Source organism: Equus przewalskii, chromosome 1 (genome assembly GCF_037783145.1).
Source record: "Equus przewalskii isolate Varuska chromosome 1, EquPr2, whole genome shotgun sequence".
NCBI lineage: Eukaryota > Metazoa > Chordata > Mammalia > Perissodactyla > Equidae > Equus > Equus przewalskii.
In genome coordinates, this window is record NC_091831.1 from 28,435,119 (window position 1) to 28,452,410 (window position 17,292).

Sequence of the window (17,292 nt, forward strand, 5' to 3'; positions counted from 1 at the left end):
CCCTCACCAATACTACCTGTCGATCAGGCCCAGGAAGAAATTAAAGTCAAGAATAATGACAAGAAAATAACCCAGCCCATGATTCCATCATTGGTCTTAGCATTTTAGGTGGAACTTAATAAAGAGACCAACTCCCACTGCTGACAGCCTCAGGCCCTGGGTCAAAGAACCAGCCACCTAGCTCTGGGAAGTCAGTTAGTGCTGATGTGCATACCTGGGAACAGAGAATGGACAAATAAAATAATTCTCAGAAATCTGAGCTGGAGCCCCTATTCATGAGCCTATTCTTAGAGGAAAAGAGCTGCAGGAACGAAAATGATAAATGCTGCAAAATCACCATTTCTACCCCCTACCCCACTTTGATTCAGACATTCTCCAAGATAAGGGTCATATTTAATAGTGCCACCTCTGAGAACAGGTCAGAAGCTGCTGCCTCTGATGCTTGCTCCTGGTGTGGCTTCAGAAAACAAAACAAAAAACAAGCAAAAAAATTGCAGTGAAAGCCTGCCCTTACCACTACTCAGCCTACAAGCCTCACTTCTAATTCCATCTTCTCTGTAAAGTTTTTTCCCAATGGTTTCTCTACATCCCCATTCCCACCTTACAAGAATCACTCACTCTCTCACTTGTCTGGAGGTGGTGTGGGGTTCACTGGCCACTCCATCTCTGGTGCCCAGCCCCGCCTCAGATTATTCTCAGGAACAATCTTGCCTTGGGGGCCTCAGTTTCCCCATTTGGCACTGGGCTCTTCCCTTAAGCCTCAGGCTGGGAGTGTTTACCTGTGTTTAGGTCATCCCAAGTGTTCCTAAGGGCCCACTGGGGGCCCTGTCACTTACCAAGTAGTTCACTCGTCTTCTCATCATATTCTTCGGCCATCTCCTTCCCATCTGGGAACAAATAGTGCACCTTCCTTCTCCCTACGCACAAAGCAGAGAGTGCCTTACCCCCAAGCCTCCTCTTGTCTTGCCCCTTGCAGATCAAGGGCTCTATCTGGGAAACACCGACAGCCTTGGTGGTACTGAGAAACCCTCCCAGAGCCTCCCACGAACTCCTTGCCAACCATCGCCTACCATTACTTTAAGACGTGTCCTGGAACTCACTTCCTTTCTGAAGCTTTCTCTGAACATGTCTTTGCTTTGTGGTTTCCTCTACCAGCAAAGGCTCCATACTTCTTCCCATCTGTTGAACTCCTCACTCTTCAAAATCCAGCTCAAATGTCACTTCCACTGGGAAGTCTTCCTAGACTATCACCCCCAGGCACATTGGCAAAACTCATTGCTGCCTTGTTTTTTGTGCCTCCCTAGTGCTTTATTCATATCCATAATGGAGCATTTGTCACATAGTGTGATACTCTTAAAAGCATCTGTCTCCCTAGGAATGATACAATATCTACCTTTCTCTCCCCAGCTGATGTGCTCAGGATATGGAACAGGATATTGACTGAGCACTCCCTTTAGCCGTGCCATCACTCTGCATTCTTTTGCACATTTCTAGGCCATTCCTATTACATAGCCAAACGATGTTAGTTCCCATGTGTTTTCTTCAGGGTTTTTACCTTGGTTATGATTTTACACCTATTTGTGTGATTCTTTGATTACTGCCTGTCTCTTCTACTAGACAAGAGTGGTTTTATCCCCCCTGCCTATGGTTTCCCTAACACCGAGCATAGTACCTGGCATATATTATGGGCCCAACTAACTACTGATGAAAGAACAAGTGAACACTGATTCGTCTTTCATTGAAAACATGGAAGAACCTAAGGGAGTCTCCTAGCCCAACTCTTTGACCTACCTAGTATAATTATAAGCATTTTCTTAAAAGTGACTAAGTAATTTCCCCTATTTTTAGAGACAGGTAAGTAGATATAGGTAGGCTCCTCAGTGAGACTAATAACAAATGCCTAGGAGACAGGTTCCCAAAGTATGTCTGATGAATAAGAGTCCCAAGGTCCCCAACAAGCTAAAGCTGCCACTAGTTAAAACTTGCAACTGTATCTGCTCTACCAAGCCTTTTTCCTGTCCAATTCACTACCCTGGGACACAGTTCCCTTGAGTCGTTCCTAATTTGTATTCTAGAAAAATTCCCCCCAAATCTGCGGGGACTCTCAGCAGGCCCCTAGTTCACACCACCCTTAATCACTTGGATGGCTCATAGCGCTGAAGGGGGTTTTCCTGTCAGAAGTGGGGTACAAGGTGCTGCCTGTGAGTAGCTGAGGGGGTCTGGCCTGACCCTCTTCTCTCCCTGCAGTCCAGCTGTGAGTCTAAGGACGCAGTGCTAACTATTGGCCAGGCACTTTACATGTTTTATTCCATTTAATTCTCACAATAATCCCACGTGCCCCCATTACCTGTATTTCACAAATGAGAAAAATAGAGGTTTAAAAGGCATGCAACTTGTCCAAGGTCATAAAGCTAGGAAATGACAGACTGAAGGTGAAACTCACTTGAGGCCAAAGTACATGCTCTAATAACCATGCTAGAATAATTTGTATAGCTTTAAATATTTGTAAGGTTGAGCACTGTTCCAAGAGTTTATTGGTCATGTTTCTAGTGAATTACCCATTTAGGCCTTAGCCTATTTTATTTGGGTATTCATCTTTTTCTTACTAATCTGATTGAGCTTTGTATATATTAACCATGTGTCACATGTGTTGCAAATACTCTCAATTTCAATTGCCTTATAACTTTGTTTAAAGTGGGTTTTCCCAAACTAGTGTTTAATTTTTATATTGTCAACTATTTTTTCCTTACTACGCAGAAGTTATGCTTAGAATATCCTCCCTTACCCAAACATTATATTTTATTTATACTTTATTCTATACATATTTATTCTATACGTATATGTGTATGTGGATATAACAAATTTTAAGTATATTAGCATGACATTTTCATAAAAGAAAAAAACATATGTGTGAGTGTGTATGCATGGGAAAAATATCGAAGTTTATGAAAGAAAATGTAAATTATGATTACCTCTGGATGGTAGGACTATCGGTGACATTTATTTTTTATTTTTTATTTTTTTTTAAAGATTGGCACCTGGGCTAACAACTGTTGCCAATCTTTTTTTTTTTTTCTGCTTTATCTCCCCAACCCCACCCCCATACATAGTTGTATATCTTAGTTGCAGGTCCTTCTAGTTGTGGGATGTGGGACGCCGCCTCAACGTGGCTTGACGAGCAGTGCCATGTCCGCGCCCAGGAACTTAACCACTCAGCCACGGAGCCGGCCCCAGACATTTATTTTTAATATTTCCACTACAAATATATATTTTTCTGAAAAAAATTTAAAGTGTATTGGGTTCTTATTACAATAGCAGTGATTCTTGGTAGGAAGGAGGTAACATCCCCCACCCATACATGCACACACCAGGAAGGTAAATTTACAGGAAAGGTTTGACAAAGCATATCCATATATGTATATATATATATTTTCAGTTTGGAAAAGAAAAATCTAATAACATTGTTTTGTGATGCTACTAATAAAAAAACTTAAGAAAATCCTGGCTGATGAAATATTTGTTTAAACAGTCCTGTGACCAAAAGAAGTGAAAGCAGGGACTCGAACAGATATTTGTACACTCATGTCCATAGCAGTGTTAGTCAGAATAGCTAAAAAAGCTAAAGCAACCCAAGAGTCCATTGTCAGATGAATGGATAAACAAAATGCGGTATATACATACAATGGGGTATTATTCAGCCATAAAAAGGAAGGAAATTTTGACACGTGACAACGTGGATGAGCCTCGAGGACATTATGCTAAATGAAATAAGCCAGTCACAAAAGAACAAACATTGTATGACTCCACTTCTATGAGGTTCCTACAGTAATCAAATTCATAAAGAGAGAAAGTAGGATCGTGGTTGCCGGGGGCTCGGGATAGGGGGAATGAGGAGTTAGTGTTTAATGGATATACAGTTTCTGTTGAAGAAAATGAAAAACTTCCGGAGATGGATGGTGGTGATGGTTGCACAACACTGTGAATGGACTTAATGCCACAGAGGTACACTTAAAAATGGCTAAAGTGGTAAGTGCTATGTTATGTACTTTTTTATAATAAAAACAAAAGCCACTGTCCTCTGAGAGAATGTCCAAAATTTAGCTTGGCATAGGAGAACTATCACAACATACCCCACTTTATCTGCAATCTCTCTTCATTTTCCACCATTTCCCCTCATTAATCCTTGAGAAAAGAGACCTTTCATTCACCCTGCCATCGTAGCATCTAGTACCTGACACGGTGTGAGGGGTTGTAATGACTGACTGGGTGAATGTTCAGCCTCACTAAATGTTTTGTTACTCCCCTAGTAATCAGCTATATACTTTCACACCTCCATGCCTTTACATGAGTCATTCTTCCCAGAATAGCCATCCCCTCTTCTCTACTTACCAAACACCTATTAATTCTTCAGGACCCATAAACATCACCTCTTCTGTTAGACCTTACTTCAAAGAGTTGATCATTTCCACTTTCCTGCTCTCATAGCATTTTATAGAAGATTTCAGTCTCTATTTAACACATACTATTATTTATTTACATGTGTTTTTTCCTGGTCACTCTGTGAACTCTTGGGACAATGAGTCTTTTTCTATCTTCTCTAGCACACAGGTTGGCACATAGTAAAAGCCTCCCTAAATACTGCATAAATGAGTAAGTGAACGAGCAGCTGATTTTTAATTTCCAGGCTTCCCTGATTGGCTTCTGGCTATGGATGCGAGTCCCTAGCTGGTATCCTGAAAGCTACAGGAATTCAGATCTAATTCATTCCGGCTGTCAAGTGCGTCCAGGAAGGGACCCTGAAGCACAGGGAGTCCCACACCGGCCAATCCTAGGGTGAGAGAAAGTCAAGATTCCATATCCCTGTGCCCACCTCTTCCAGGCACAGCCTTGGGCCCTTGCTGTCTCCCCTAAAGACCCAGGGAACATTTAGAGGTTCACTTACAAACATAACATGACAGCTGGAAAGGACCCAGAGATAAGAGAGGTAGCCCATCCGCCTCATTTTACAGATGAGGAAAGTGAAGTCCAAACAAGTCAACAGCCAGGATGGAGAGCCCATGGTGAATTAATGGCAGAGTCATAAATAAAGCCTAGGTTTCCGGCCTCTCCATGACACCAGGCTGCCTTCAGCAACAGAATCCCCAGATTGAGGTTCATGGGATCCCAGGTCAAGATCCAGTTGTACTACTGACTGGCTGGGGGAGCTGAGGCTGGTCTAAAATCTTCTTGGATTTCCGTTTCCTCTTCTGTAAAATGGGGTGGATATTAGCCTCTCGGGACAGCGGTGAGGAGCAAATGATATAATGAATGGGAAAGGAATTCTTATTTACTAGTAACAGAACTCAGACTGGAGTGAGGCGGTGTATGGGAAACCAGGGGATGTCCAGAGAGGCGTGTGCCAATCACATCATCTCTCTGGGCCTCAGTTTCCTCATCTGCAAATGCAGGACATGGCCTGGCTGGCGACCGCGACCCTTCCAGATCTGCCGTCCCAGGGTGAGGCCCTTCATGGAGGCGCCAGCACTGAGGGTAGGACCCTGGGGGAAGGGACGAGGGGGCTCGCGAGGGGCCTCAAGTTACCGTCTTGCAGTAGCGCCGTCTTCTCGGCAGCCCGCAGACTCCCCAACCAGCCTGTCACCGCCATCTTCCCTCCGCCCAGCCGCGTGCCCGGACGCTGCCATGGCAACCGTTCTGCCTAGGGTCACTTCCGGCTGACCCGGAAGGTGTTCTGGGCATTTGTCCTTCCCGCCCCACCCCACCCCCACCGCATCTCCCACGCCTTCGCCTGCTCTCATTGGCTGCTTTGGTAAGTAGTTTTTTCCTGGCCCCACTCAGGTGACCAACCCGGCCTGAAGTTGAACCCATCCTAGACCAAATCCCGGGAGTGGGGAGGGGGCTGGGCCCCCTCAGGGCAGGGTCCCGACGCTCCAGCCGTCCTGTAGTCCCCAGCTGGGAGTCCCTGATGCGCGCCAGCTGCGTACGCGGCGGAGACCCCACACCTGCCGGAGTCTTCTCTACCCCCAGCTGTGAGGCCAAAACTTCCCCAATCCCGGAAGGCGCCCCACCCCAGCTGCGGCCGGGCCCCGTCTCCCTGCAGCTGCGGGACTGAGCACCCCGAGCCGAGAGGCCCGCGACTAGGCAGGTGCAGGGCGTTCCCACTGCCCCGTTAACATCTCCCCCGCCCCCCGCCTCGTTTTCTTCTGTGGGTCTGTGATGGGGATAGAGAAAGATTATGTGGGGTTTATGTGCAGGTTTCCCCCAGTCTCCACTCCTCTTGGGAGCGCAAGGGCTTCCTAAAGATGTAGCTCCATTTCCTAGCCTGATATCCCCTTTTGGTAAAGCCCTTTGGAAGTGGGATGCAGCAGGGGCAGACACTGCACTGAATCTTTAGAGTAACCCCACTGAGGAATGATATCGTTTCCTTACTCTCAAAAGCTCCCCAAATAGTCCCATTCTTCCGCCCATAACCCCAATATTCTGACTTTGAAAGGCTGGTGAGTGTAGAGGTAGGCTAAACTACTGACGTTCACTTGGGTTTTTGGAGACCCCTGGGATCTGGGCTCCTGCCCTCAAGGCTTGATCGGTAGAGATCCCACCTCCATAGGCAGAGGGCTTGGGGAACCTCAATTCTGGGTTTCTACAAAACAGCTGCTGTGATCAGCTCTCAAACAGAAAGGACAAGATCCAGCCATATCTCAATGGACCCCAGGGGTATCTTGAAGGCATTTCCCAAGCGGAAGAAAATTCACACCAATTCACCATCAAAAGCACTTGCAAAGATTCCCAAGAGGGAACACGGAGAAGCAGGAGGAGGTGAGCAAACCCATCTCAGAACCCTCATGTGCTTGAACCCTCAGGATTCCTACGTTGTTCATGTTCAGAATCAGATGTTAGAGCTGACTCTGCCCACCCAGGGCCTGCAGGTTTGTTTGTACCTGCCTTGCAATAGGCTTGGTCTCCAGTCTTTGACAGGCTGCTGGCTGGGGTATCTTCTACCCCACCCCAAGACCTCCATCACTCAGAAAATACTCCTTGGTCCCTAAAGAAATGACCAGCAGAATCCTTTCCTCTCAGGTTCCCAGAGTTATAAGCTATTTTACAGCCAAATTGACAAATAGATGGCAAAGGCTTACGTGGGAATGGGGAGGGGGAATCTCTGAGACTGTGAGGCCTGTAATGGCAAACATGTGTGCCTTGTGCCTAGTACATAGTAGTAGGTTTCTATTAATATTGTTGAAAGAATAAATGATCAGATGAAGTGATTTATAGAATACCTACAATGTGCCAGACACTCTTCTAGGTTACATGAGGAAACAGGACATATCAAAATCCTTGCCCCTTTCATTCAAGTGATGGCTATGAGGAAATTAGCTATGCTTGGGGTGGAATCTTCAGAATGAAGGCTGTCTGGATGGAAGGGAAATGATTGTCCAGGGGCAGGGGACTGCAAAGGGTTCATTGGGATATATCTGAAAGTTACAATAGGCATCTGGATGTCCTCTCCACAGAGTGGCTGAGCTCCCTGCGGGCCCATGTTCTGCCCACTGGCATTGGGCGAGCCCGGGCAGAAGTCTTCGAGAAGCAGATTATCCAGCACGGTGGCCAGATATGCCCTGCCCAGGCAGCAGGGGTCACTCACATTGTGGTGGATGAAGGCATGGACTATGAGCGAGCCCTCCGCATCCTTAGACTGCCCCAGCTGCCCCCAGGTGCTCAGCTGGTGAAGTCAGCCTGGCTAAGCTTGTGCCTGCAGGAGAGAAGGCTGGTAGACACGGCAGGATTCAGCATTTTCATCCCCAACAGGTGGGCTGGTCTCAGTCTTTCCTCAAATGTTTTCTGGCAGCATCTTGAGCATTCTTCTTGGGTTATTAAAAATAACTCTCATTGTCTTAATTGGACACAGTGGAAAACCAAGGTTTCAGAGTAGAGAAAGGTTGGGAGCAGAGATAGGGTGAGGTCTTTGGTATCTTAACCTCCCATCACTGTCCCTGCAGGTGCCTGGACCAAACACAGCTCAGCAAGGCAGATCAAGACTCTTCTACTCCTCCTGGAGCCCGTGAGCCTCTGCTCAGGACAGCCCTCTCCCCTCCTCCTTCTCCTGCCAGACCTGTATCTCCTCCCCGGAGGGCAGAAGAGGCTCTAAGCACCCAAGTCCAGGTCAGGAGCCTTCCAGCCCCCAAACTCCCCTCTCCTGGAAATTAGATCACAGAAGCAGGGAGGGCCTGGTGGTGGTTCAGAAAGTTCCAGGCCCCTGAGAGAGGAGGGTTCTCTTTATTATGAAGCCACTTAGTTCTTCCCAACCCTCATCGCTCCTGCATTTGCCATGTACCACTGGGGATGCTAGGGCTGGGCTCTGGGGGAAGCTGAATGAAAATCAGCCCCACACTTAAGGAGACCCATGTCTGCACAAAAGACCCAGCCTCATTCTTGGGTCTGACTAGGAGATTCAACCCCACCCTCAAGGAGCCCTCATCACTGGGGCAGGAATTGATTGTCTCTTCTCCTTCCCTACCTCAAGCCTGGCTTTGATGATGAAATCAGTGATGGGGAAGAGACCCAGGTTAGCGCAGCTGATCTGGAAGCCTTGATCAGTGGCCACTACCCTACCCTCCTTGAGGAAGATGGTGAGCCTTGCCCAGCTCCGAAGGGCCTGGATAAGTGGGTCTGTGCACAGCCTTCAAGCCAGAAGGCAACCAACCACAACCGTCACATCACAGAGAAACTGGAAGTGCTGGCTAAAGCCTACAGTGTTCAGGGAGACAAGTGGAGGGCCCTGGGCTATGCCAAGGCCATCAATGCCCTCAAGAGCTTCCACAAGCCTGTCACCTCCTACCAGGTATCTGACAGCCAGGGCAGGGTACGCAGGGGAAGGGGGAGGTCTTCTCTTTACTGGCCAGAGATTGGTGGAGGCATCAGTCACAAATGGAGATCAGGTGGAGTGGTTAAGATTTTGTGATGTCTGGGACTTGCACAAAAGCAAAAAATGGGGGGATTGATGAGAGCAGATTGACAAAATCTTGATAATTATAGAAGCTGGGTGACAGGTACTTGGCAGTTCATTATACTGTTCCCTCTACTTTGGAATTTTTTTCCATAATAAAAAGTTTTTTAAAAGTTTAGAATCTGGAGGCCAACAGACCTGGGTTTGAATTCTGATTCCCATTATTCACTAACTGTGTGACTTTAGGCAAGTTACTTAAACCCTTTGAGCATCAATTTCCTCATCAGTAAAAAGGGACTAACAGTAGTAACAAATTCAGTGTTCCTGTGAAGACTAAAGATGATCTCTGTAATGCAGGACCTGATGCACAGTAAGCCCTCAGTAAATGTTAGCTTGCACTATTGTGATGATGGTGGTGATTAGTATCATCATTATTGCCTTTTCTCTATTTCCTCTGCTGATCCCCATCCCTCTGGGAACCAAAAGACAAAGTACGCAGCCCATTCCATCCACACTTCTCATCTTCAACTGTGCCCGAGCTTTACACGGCCATCAGTTGCCAACTGGCCAGGCTGGCTTTTCTTCATACATCTGCTAAAGGAGTCAGCTTCCCCACTGCTGGCTCTACCCGTCCCATCTTCTCACTCTTCTTTCCTGCCTCTGCCTCCTCCTCCTCTAGGAGGCCTGCGGTATTCCCGGGATTGGAAAGCGGATGGCTGAGAAGATCATAGAGATCTTAGAGAGTGGGCATCTACGGAAGCTGGATCATATCAGCGAGAGTGTGCCTATCTTGGAGCTCTTCTCCAACATCTGGGGAGCTGGAACCAAGACTGCCCAGATGTGGTACCATCAGGTCATACTGTTTCCCAGCCCCTACTTCAGTCTTGCTATATTTCAGAACTTGTCTCACAGTTAAATTACCCTGTGCTCTGATGGGAATGAAGCCAGACTATAGGGAGACCACTTTTCAAGGGGACCAGGGCTCATGTAGACCCCTCTCCTGGCTCATAGAACTTGGTATCCTTGAGGCGTTAATCTGTGGTGTAGGCAGAGATAGGAAGTATGTTTCTCTGTCCCACAGACCAGCAAAGGCCTTCCTGAGGAGACCAGGCCTCAGGGCTGAGTATCCAAATCACTAGTTCCCAAACCTGGCCACGTACAGAATCACCCCTAGTCTGATGGAATCATGAACCAGTGTTTTAGGATGGTGGCAGGGCTGAATGGGGGCGTGTCTTCCATGCTCCCTGCGTTTCCCGAGTCCCAGTGTATTACAGACCCAGCCGCTCCTGGGGTTGGTCCTGCCTCAGGCCTTCTTTGGAGTCTAGGGTTGGTGGAAGCCTTGTGTGTGTGCTCATTCACTGTCTCTTCATTGGTCATGGAGCCTCATAGCCTTCCTATCTGGTTTCTTTTTTCCAGGGTTTCCGGAGCCTAGAAGACATCCGCAACCAGGCCTCCTTGACTACCCAGCAGGCCATTGGCTTGAAGCATTACAATGACTTCCTGGAACGCATACCCAGGGAGGAGGCCACAGAGATTGAGCAGACAGTAAGCACATGTCCCAGAACAGTGAGGAGAGCCAGGTGCTGCCCTTATAGCAGGGACTGGCTTGAAGCCAAGAACTCCTGATCCCTCAGCTGGGACCCCAGTGGGCAGAGGAAGCTGTAGTTCACCAGAGGTTGGGACTAGGGGAAAGAGCAAGTTGAGACTGAAGCTGCAGGTCCAGAGGAGGGGTGGGTGGCTTTTGTTTGGAAGGACTGCAATACCAGCTCTCTGGATAAGGGTTCTCAGCGGTTAGGCAGAGCAAGCGTTGGCTTAGATGCTAGAATGGCGTTTGGACTGGGTTAATGTTAGGGCTGGGTTAGAGAGGGATTATGATCAGAACTGCTTGAGGATATGGGGGTTTGAACTGGGCTAGGTTAGGGTGGGTCAGGGCAGAGGTTCTTTGAGAACCTGATGAAAACTATGGGCTCTTTCTCTCCAGAATTTGTATAAATGTGCAAAGTTTTATATCTCTTTCCAGATGTAGGGGCCTTCTGAAACCCACCCAAGGCTGGTTCAGGGTTTGGGTTAGAGTTGGTGTAGAAACACAGTGCCAGTAGGATTAGCTTTGGGGTTAGAGGAAAGCTAGATCAAGAGTTGAGTTAAGGTTAGGCCTGAATTAAGAGTAGGGTTTTCTTAGTGTTGGATGGTTTTCAGATTGTGGTTATCCTAGAAATAAGGTTTGGGCAAGATTAGGGTTTGGTTTAGAGTTAGGGTTAGATGTATCATTTGTTCAAATGGCATTAGGATTAGGGGCTGGTTGCTATGGGCAAGTTTGCTCCCTTTGGTCTAGGATTCTGATAGGGAGGACTCCATGGAGACTCTGGCCCAGCTTAGTTGAAATCAGCCTCCAGCTCTACTCTAGGCCGTGGGACTGTGAGGCTGGCACAGGATGGATGGACAGGCCCCTTTGTCCACCTGACACCAGGCCTTGGTGCTGGTGATGACACTGTCACTCAGCCACGGTATCTGGGCACGGAGAATGCCTCAGTGAGCCTCTGGCCTCCAGCCCCTTGGAACAGAAGTGGCTTCCCACCTGGCCAGCTTCCCCGACTTAAGGGCTCCAGCCTTAGGAGTTTTTGATGGGATTACTCATCCTAGGCCTCCTCCCATCCTCTTGGGAGGCTCAAGAAGGGAGTGAAGGGATTAGCAGAGCCAGCCTGTCAGGAGAATTGAGGTGTCCTGGCTGCGGGTATCCAGGGCCCCAGAAATCTCAGTGTCCTGGCGTGGAGTCGGGAGGCCATCTGCATATGAAAGGCCTCAATGTCTCTGGGGTGGAAGCTAATGGGCTTATCCCCCTCAATGAGAGATGATCCTTCAGCTGACAGTCCCCTCTGGCTCAGCCCCCTCCCCCCTGAGCCCCATTCCTCTAAGTAAGAATGTGGGCATTGGCTCAGAATTGCCTCCCTCTTTGCTTTCTTTCCTTTCCTTTCCTGCAGGTGCAGTTATATTTCTGGGTTCCATTTTCCCTCAGACCTGGGCCCAGGGCACCCTGTCAGCCAGCTGCTCAGGCCTCAAGCCCCAATTCACACACTGCCGTTAGCTCCAAATCCGTAGATACCTGGGGCTGCCGAGATCTGGCTGGGGGCTTCCAGGTACCTGGCCCTATGTCCTAAGTGGAGTTTCACAGGCCTGGGCATCTGGGTTGGGGCAGGGGCCAAGAGAGTTGTCTTTTTTCTCTTAAAGAGCTCTAGAGGGAAAGATCAGTGCTTGCCCTCAGAATCAGAGTACACATCTTCTTCTGTCTCTCCTCAGGCTGCCTCCAGTGGCATCTTCTGTCCTAGTGAAGCTACAGAACAGCTGCTCCCCAGGGTAGATCTCTGGCCTCTGTTCCTTGGGGCTTATTCCCTCATCGTGCATCCAAGGATTGGCTTGGGGCATCAGCTGGGGATGTGGGTCCTGGGTCAGGGAATGCCCTCGGGCTGCCGTGAGAAAGGAACTCCTCACAGGGCTGGAGGCCCACAGCCCCTTACCCCCTCACTGTTCTTTCCCAGGTCCAGAAATCAGCTCAGGCCTTCAACCCTGGGCTGCTGTGTGTGGCATGTGGTTCGTACAGACGGGGGAAAGCAACCTGTGGTGATGTGGACGTGCTGCTCACTCACCCAGATGGCCGATCTCACCAGGGCATCCTCAGTCGCCTCCTTGACAGCCTTCGGCAGCAAGGTATAAGCTCCATCTCTGGGTGCACAGGTTGGCACAGGGCAGGGAAGGGCTGGACGGCCTCCAGGAGGGAGAGCCTCAAAGCTGCAGTCTCGAGGCAGGAAGCAGGGAAAGGTTGCTTTGTGAGAACCCCCCCCTTTCCTTTATGGCCAAAGCCGTTTCAGGGAAGAGAAGAAACAGCTCCCCACACCTACCCAGAGGTGCTCAGTAATACCTGCAGGTTGAAGGTCTCATCTGATCTTTCTGTGACACTAGTTGGGGCCTGGGGAGGAATTACTATCATTTTACAGATAAGGAGACAGGCTCAGAGAGGGCAAGGTCACCCAGCAAATACATGGATGAGCTGGGGCTAGAGGACCCAGGGGTGATCAGGAAAGATCTGGGAGGATGGGACGGCCCAGGGCCTGGCTCCCTGTGCTCCTAGCAGCCATCCTGTGTTGGGCCAGGATTCCTGACTGATGACTTAGTGAGCCAGGAGGAGAACGGCCAGCAGCAGAAGTACCTGGGTGTGTGCCAGCTCCCAGGGCCAGGGCGGCGGCACCGACGACTGGACATCATCGTTGTGCCCTACAGCGAGTTTGCCTGCGCCCTGCTCTACTTCACTGGCTCCGCCCATTTCAACCGCTCCATGCGGGCTCTGGCCAAGACCAAGGGCATGAGCTTATCAGAGCATGCCCTCAGCACAGCTGTGGTCCGGAACACCCAAGGCCTCAAGGTGGCGTCTGGCCGAGTGCTGCCCACCCCAACTGAGAAGGATGTCTTCAGGCTCTTAGGCCTGCCCTACCGAGAACCAGCTGAGCGGGACTGGTGACCCATGGCTGCAGGGGAGGGGATGCCAAACTGGACCGGCACCCCACCTGGCCATCCAGTACTCCCTTCTCCCCTCAGCTGGCTGAACCTCACTGCTTCAACTGCCAGCTCCCTGGGCCTGAGGGAAAGGGCCAGCCTGGCTGCCAGGGTGTGCACAGCCCTCTCCCTGACAGGAGCATGCTGCTTTCCCTTCTACCTCACCACTGGCCCTGGCCCCTGGCCACATTCTAGGCAGGAACAGGCGGCTGGTCTGCAGCCAGCTTCCTGTGCCGAAGGCCCAGGCATTCATACTTCCCTGCCCTAAGGAGGGTCTAGCTGCTGGGGGTGGGATGGGGCTGCAGGGGGAGAAGCAAGCAGCTGTCGCCCAGCATCACCCAAGACCCCTTGGAGAGGAGAATGAGCCATTCCACATGTACTCCCTCCACCCACCCCACTTCCTGTGCAGCTGGAGGTGTGTCGTGGGGGCACCCCCGGCCTGGTGAGGACAGCATTTGAAGGCTCAGGGGCCCAGTAAAGTGCATTTGACATTTAACCTGCTTGGTGTCTTGAGCTGCTGCAGCCCTTACCTGCCATCTGACTCCTGGGCAGGGATAGAGATGGGAGCTGAATGAGAGCCCAGAAAGGCAAGTGAACTGCTCTCCACACAGGCCAGGCCCGAGGCAACTCCTGAACTCAGAAAGTGGTAGGGTGGACGTTAAAAGAGAGAATTCATGGAGTCAGGCATTAGGTGCTCGTATCTACCCGTCAGCATCTCCTGTGAGCCCTGCCCTAGAACAGGCTATCTGGGGACATGAATAACGGTGATGGGACTCATTAGGAATAGCTAAATGGTGATCTCTGTGCCACTGACAGGGCTGAGGCAGTCAGGGAAGGCTGCCTGGAGGAGAGGAAGGGGGGCCTGGCAGGGAAATAGCCTGTTTGAAGTAGGGTGAGCGGCTCTGGGAACAACTAAGGAACACATGTTAGAGAGGATGCTGTATGCCAGGAGTCAGGAGAAGGCCGGGCTGCTAGAGGACGGAAGTCCAGCTTAGGGGCTTAGTTTGATAGAGCAGAGAGGAGCAAGTCCAGCTCGTTGGATCAGGATGGTTTTTGGAGGCTGGACCTTGTGGGACAGGGAGAATTTGTGAGGGGAGTGGAGGAAAGCTTGGGCATACCAGGTATGAAGAATAACGGGCCCAGAGGCAGAAGGAGGAGGCTGCACTGGAGCAGCAGGGAGCCTGGAGAGGCTTCGTGACATGGGGGTTTTGAGGGGAGCTCAGGCTGCAGAGACGGGCTCAAACCTGAGTGCTGGCTGTGAGGCAGGGTGGGGGGCGGGTGCCAAGTCCTGCATCTCCCTCAGTAACTTGCAGAGTCCCAGAGCTGGCTTTTGTTGGCTTGGTGTCAGTCAGGGGATCCCAGCAGCCTGAATCGGCCCCCCAACTCTAGTTCAGAACCCTGAAGTCCAAGCCATGGGGCCTTGGTGGCACTGCTCATGCAGAGAAGGAATCAAAAGCCGTGGAGTCTGGGGTGCCCCTTTCACTACCAACCAGAGACAGCCACATCAAAGGCCCAGAAACCGCTGGGAGGGGCGGGCCTCTCCCTCAGAGTGTCTACTCCCAGGGAGGCTGGCTGCCCAGGGCCTGGAGTGGAAGAGAAGAGCTGTGAAATCCCTGTGTCCCCCAGGTGCTAGGGCTGCTTTTGGTCCCTCCTTACTGCTTGTTCTCCTGTGGACTGGGCCCTCAGTGCCCACCACCAGCAAAGGTTGGAGTTGGCAGAAGCCCAAAGCCTGGGGTGTCCGGCTCCAAACGTGGATGTTGCTTCTCTCCTTTTGCTTCCTACTTCAGTTCCCAGCCTGCCCAGCAGCCTCTCCAGGCCCAGAGGAATGGGGCCTCCAGGGCTAGGAGAAGAGGGAACCAGTGGGTCACGGGGTAACTTGGCCAATTAACGCCTTCCTACACACAGCAAGTTCCCAGACTATTGGGAGGGATAGTGCTGACTTCTGTGAAACCAGGGGCCTGGCCCCCATTCCTGACACCCACTCACACCCACCCCATCTGCCTTAACTCCTTCTCCCAGAAGACTCAGAAATCTGGAGTCCGCCCTTCAAACCATACAAACTCCTGGTCCTACCTCCTGACAAGGGCAGCAGGAAGTCATGGATAAAAAGGAAGAGTGCCTACACCCTCCAGACCCATCCTGGGGCTGGTATACCCCTGGCTGCTCAATCTGACACACAAGCCCAGGAGAAGAGCTGATGGTGGGATTTCTGTGCCTGGAGAAAGGCTGCCCAGTTTGGGGGAGGGGTGGTTCTCTGAGTCCAAACTAAGCAGAGTGTGTTGAGGGCTCCCCAGCCACTACAGAGCCTGCCCCTTCTTCCTGGGTGGGCTCTCAGCCAGTGCCCCATCCTTCTGGAAAGAGAGACTGAATTTCAGAGCTCTGGTGGGAACTGGTGTCTTGTCTAGCAACTGAGCACCCCAAACCACCACCCAATCACTGCGTGGTCCTGAGGAGGAGGAGAGGAGCCCCACAAGCCTGCTTCCTGCCCTTAGCCCAGCCGTCGTCACTCTGTGCTTGAGCCAGAGTTGTCCCTGGACAGCCACGTGTGGGGTCAGCAGAATAATGGTCCCTCAAAGTGATACCCACATCCTAATTCCTAGAACCTGTGAATGTGTTCCCTAACTAGGTGAAAGGGACTTTGCAGACGTGATTAAGGATTTTGAGATGAGATTATCCTGGATTATCCAGTGAGCCCAATTTAACCATGAGTCCTTTAAAGTGGAAAACCTGGGGCTGGCCCAGTGGCGTAGTACTTAAGTTCGTGTGCTCTGCTTTGATGGCCTGGGCTTTGCAGGTTCAGATTCCGGGTGTGGACCTACACACCGCTCATCAAGCCATGCTGTGGTGGTGCCCCACATACAAAATAGAGGAAGATTGGCAGAGATGTTAGCAACAATCTTCCTCACCAAAAAAGAAAGAAAAATAAAGTGGAGAACCTTCCCCATTACAATCAGAGAGAGATGTGACAAGAGAGAGAGATGTGACAGTGGAAGGGAGGCCAGAGAGATGCAGTGTTTCTGGCTTTGAAGAGAGAGGGGCCCACCAGCCAAGGAATGTAGGCAGCCTCTGGAAGCTGGAAAAGGCAAGGAAACAGATTCTACTGTAGAGCCTCTATATAGAATGCAGCCCTGCCAATGCCTCGATTTTATTCAGTGAGACCTGTGTCTGACTTCGAAACAATAAACTGTGCAGTAATAACTGTGTTGTTTTAAGCCGCTAAGTGTGTGGTAATTTATTACTGCAACAATAGAGAACCCATAGACTGGATAAGTCTTGATCTCTCCCTGTACAAAGTGAGCGGAGGGACCGTGGGTGTGAGCAGGCCCTGCCCTGAGGTGGAGAAGGTCCCCCGAAGTGCAGTGGGGTGTGGGAAGGGGAGGGAGCCTCCCATGCCTGGAGGAGGGAAGGGGCAGGTGGTAGGCAAAGCCCTGGGCCCCAGCCTCTCCACTGACTGCCACGTGCTCAGTCTGAGCCTCTGTTAATGTCAGTTTCACTCTGTCACTTTGTGCCTAAGATATAGTGCTCTCTGGGCTGCTTACCCCAACCCTGCCAAGCCGGGAGCCTCATCTCCCAGGGCCTGGAGTGATGACATTGGCCTTAGCCTTAGACTTTGCACTGAAAGGGGAGTAAGATAAGGCCAAACTTTTCTCCTGGGTTCTTGCTGCTTGTAGGGGAGCAGTTGTGGGCACAGGGCCAGGGGCCTCGCAGGCCTGGACTGGGCATGGCAAGGTGGGCAAGCCCAGCCCTGTCCTACCCTCCAAGATCCAAGCTGGGAATAGAAAACCCAGGCCCTTTGTCCTGCTTCT

The 17,292-nt window shown here is 50.5% G+C and overlaps 2 protein-coding genes across 8 annotated transcripts in view; one reads left to right on the plus strand and one right to left on the minus strand.

Annotated features, from left to right (window-relative positions):
- The window catches only part of DPCD (deleted in primary ciliary dyskinesia homolog (mouse)), a 19,123-nt gene extending 13,393 nt beyond the window's left edge, over positions 1-5,730 (minus strand). The window contains exons 1-2 of one of the 2 annotated variants that reach the window (XM_008520893.2): positions 5,581-5,730; positions 837-917 (exon numbers count right to left, since the gene is read on the minus strand). In XM_008520893.2, the coding sequence (XP_008519115.2) occupies positions 837-917; positions 5,581-5,644 (145 nt within the window). In that variant the 5' untranslated portion in view covers positions 5,645-5,730. The remainder of the gene's footprint in view (positions 1-836; positions 918-5,580) is intronic. The other variant, XM_070558524.1, reaches the window with a different exon arrangement.
- On the plus strand, positions 5,698-16,706 carry POLL (DNA polymerase lambda). Of its 6 annotated transcripts, none has more exons than XM_008520882.2 (9): positions 5,698-5,806; positions 6,649-6,813; positions 7,509-7,803; positions 7,995-8,157; positions 8,519-8,836; positions 9,621-9,794; positions 10,358-10,486; positions 12,475-12,643; positions 13,087-16,706. In XM_008520882.2, the coding sequence occupies exons 2-9, from the start codon at positions 6,699-6,701 to the stop codon at positions 13,449-13,451; spliced, it is 1,728 nt and encodes a 575-aa protein (XP_008519104.1). In that variant the 5' UTR covers positions 5,698-5,806; positions 6,649-6,698; the 3' UTR covers positions 13,452-16,706. The 6 variants fall into 6 exon arrangements, with proteins under 6 accessions (XP_008519104.1, XP_070414600.1, XP_008519105.1 ...); XM_070558499.1 differs by having other exon boundaries at positions 15,506-16,706; XM_008520883.2 differs by having other exon boundaries at positions 5,737-5,806; positions 6,662-6,813.
- Positions 16,707-17,292: the final 586 nt, after the last annotated feature.

Excerpts from the sequence above, each read along its gene's own strand:
- POLL (XM_008520882.2), top strand. The coding sequence starts at position 6,699 with ATGGACCCCAGGGGTATCTTGAAGGCATTTCCCAAGCGGAAGAAAATT. Across the intron at positions 7,804-7,994 it reads AGCATTTTCATCCCCAACAG|GTGCCTGGACCAAACACAGC; the intron begins GTGGGCTGGTCT and ends CTGTCCCTGCAG. Across the intron at positions 10,487-12,474 it reads CCACAGAGATTGAGCAGACA|GTCCAGAAATCAGCTCAGGC; the intron begins GTAAGCACATGT and ends GTTCTTTCCCAG.